At 60.6% G+C, this 1,304-nt stretch overlaps 1 protein-coding gene across 1 annotated transcript in view; it reads left to right on the top strand.

Annotated features, from left to right (window-relative positions):
- Positions 1-859: 859 nt before the first annotated feature.
- SLC9A1 (solute carrier family 9, subfamily A (NHE1, cation proton antiporter 1), member 1) overlaps positions 860-1,304 on the top strand; it is a 7,584-nt gene continuing 7,139 nt past the window's right edge. Inside the window, exon 1 of the mRNA XM_009699250.1 lies at positions 860-1,304. This exon is cut by the window's right edge and continues 41 nt beyond it. Within this exon, the coding sequence (XP_009697552.1) occupies positions 860-1,304 (445 nt within the window).

Below are 1,304 nucleotides of genomic sequence, written 5' to 3'. Positions count from 1 at the left end.
TGCCCAGCCCGGCGGGCAGATGCCCACGTTGCCGAGGCTGTGGTGTGTTCGGTGGATGGATGTCAGCCCAGCGGGTCACGGCTGGTTCGGAGACTTGCACTTGGGGTCACGCTGTGATTTAAAAAAGGGGAAAAGGAGTTCCCTCTTACCTTGCACCCCAAGGAATAGCCCTGTACCACCAGGCTATGTCCTGTCCCCGCTCCGTGCCCAGGAGCAGCCCTGCCTGCAGGGAGGGCAGGCGTTGCTGCGCCCGGCCGTATAAAACCTCCCAGCTTGCTCCTGAAGCTGCAGGAAGGGGAATAAGGAGTTGTTCTAATTGCACCCACCGAGCACCAGCTCCCCTCCCTGTCCCCTGCGTTGGGGACACCCGGGGACGGACACTGCGCCGCTGCCTCCTGCCAGTGCCTGGCACGCTGGGTGTGATGGCACTCGGCGGGCAGGCTGCTGTCTGACGGGAGGTAAATGCCAGTCCTTACATGCACTCAGGATTAGTAGCCGCGATGGAAAAAGCTGGAGCCAGCGACAGCTTGTGTTGTGAGAACTGCCTGTGCCGCAGCCGGCTGTCGCGGGGGCCTGGGGGTCCCCTCAGAGACCCCAGGGTGCCCAGAGAGCGGCTGCTGCCTCTTGAACTGGGACTCGCTGGGATTTTCTGGCCTGAGATCAAGAAGTGCCATGGGATGTGGGTCTGGTGAAGCTGCAGTTTCCACTTTACAGCGTGGAGAAGAAGGGAGTTAGAAGGGGAAACTGAGGCACGTAAAGAGTAAAGGATCCTGAAGGGTGCAAGGAGGGCTGGGAACGGGTCCCTGACTCCTGCAGGGGTGTCCTCCTGCAGCGAGCATCCTCCATTTGCGTAGCCAACATGTGTCTTGCTCTCTCCTCCTTCTCTCCAGGCTTCCACGTGATCCCTTCAGTGTCCAGCATTGTTCCCGAGAGCTGCCTGCTCATCGTGGTGGGCCTTTTGGTTGGGGGGCTCATCAAAGGGGTGGGTGAAAAGCCCCCCATCCTCAAGTCGGACATCTTCTTCCTCTTCCTCCTTCCACCCATCATCTTGGATGCCGGCTATTTTCTCCCCTTGCGACAATTCACCGAGAACCTGGGCACCATCCTCATCTTCGCTGTGGTGGGGACGCTCTGGAATGCCTTCTTCTTGGGTGGGCTGATGTACGCCGTGTGCCAGCTCGGCGGCCCTGGCCTGAACCACATCGGCCTCCTGGCCAACCTGCTTTTTGGCAGCATCATCTCGGCCGTCGACCCGGTGGCCGTGCTGGCCGGCTTTGGAGAGATCCACCTGAACGAGACGCCCC

The sequence above is a fragment of the Cariama cristata genome, unplaced genomic scaffold, assembly GCF_000690535.1.
Source record: "Cariama cristata isolate BGI_N322 unplaced genomic scaffold, ASM69053v1 scaffold31634, whole genome shotgun sequence".
Taxonomy (NCBI): domain Eukaryota; kingdom Metazoa; phylum Chordata; class Aves; order Cariamiformes; family Cariamidae; genus Cariama; species Cariama cristata.
This window is presented reverse-complemented; position numbering and strand designations above follow the sequence as displayed.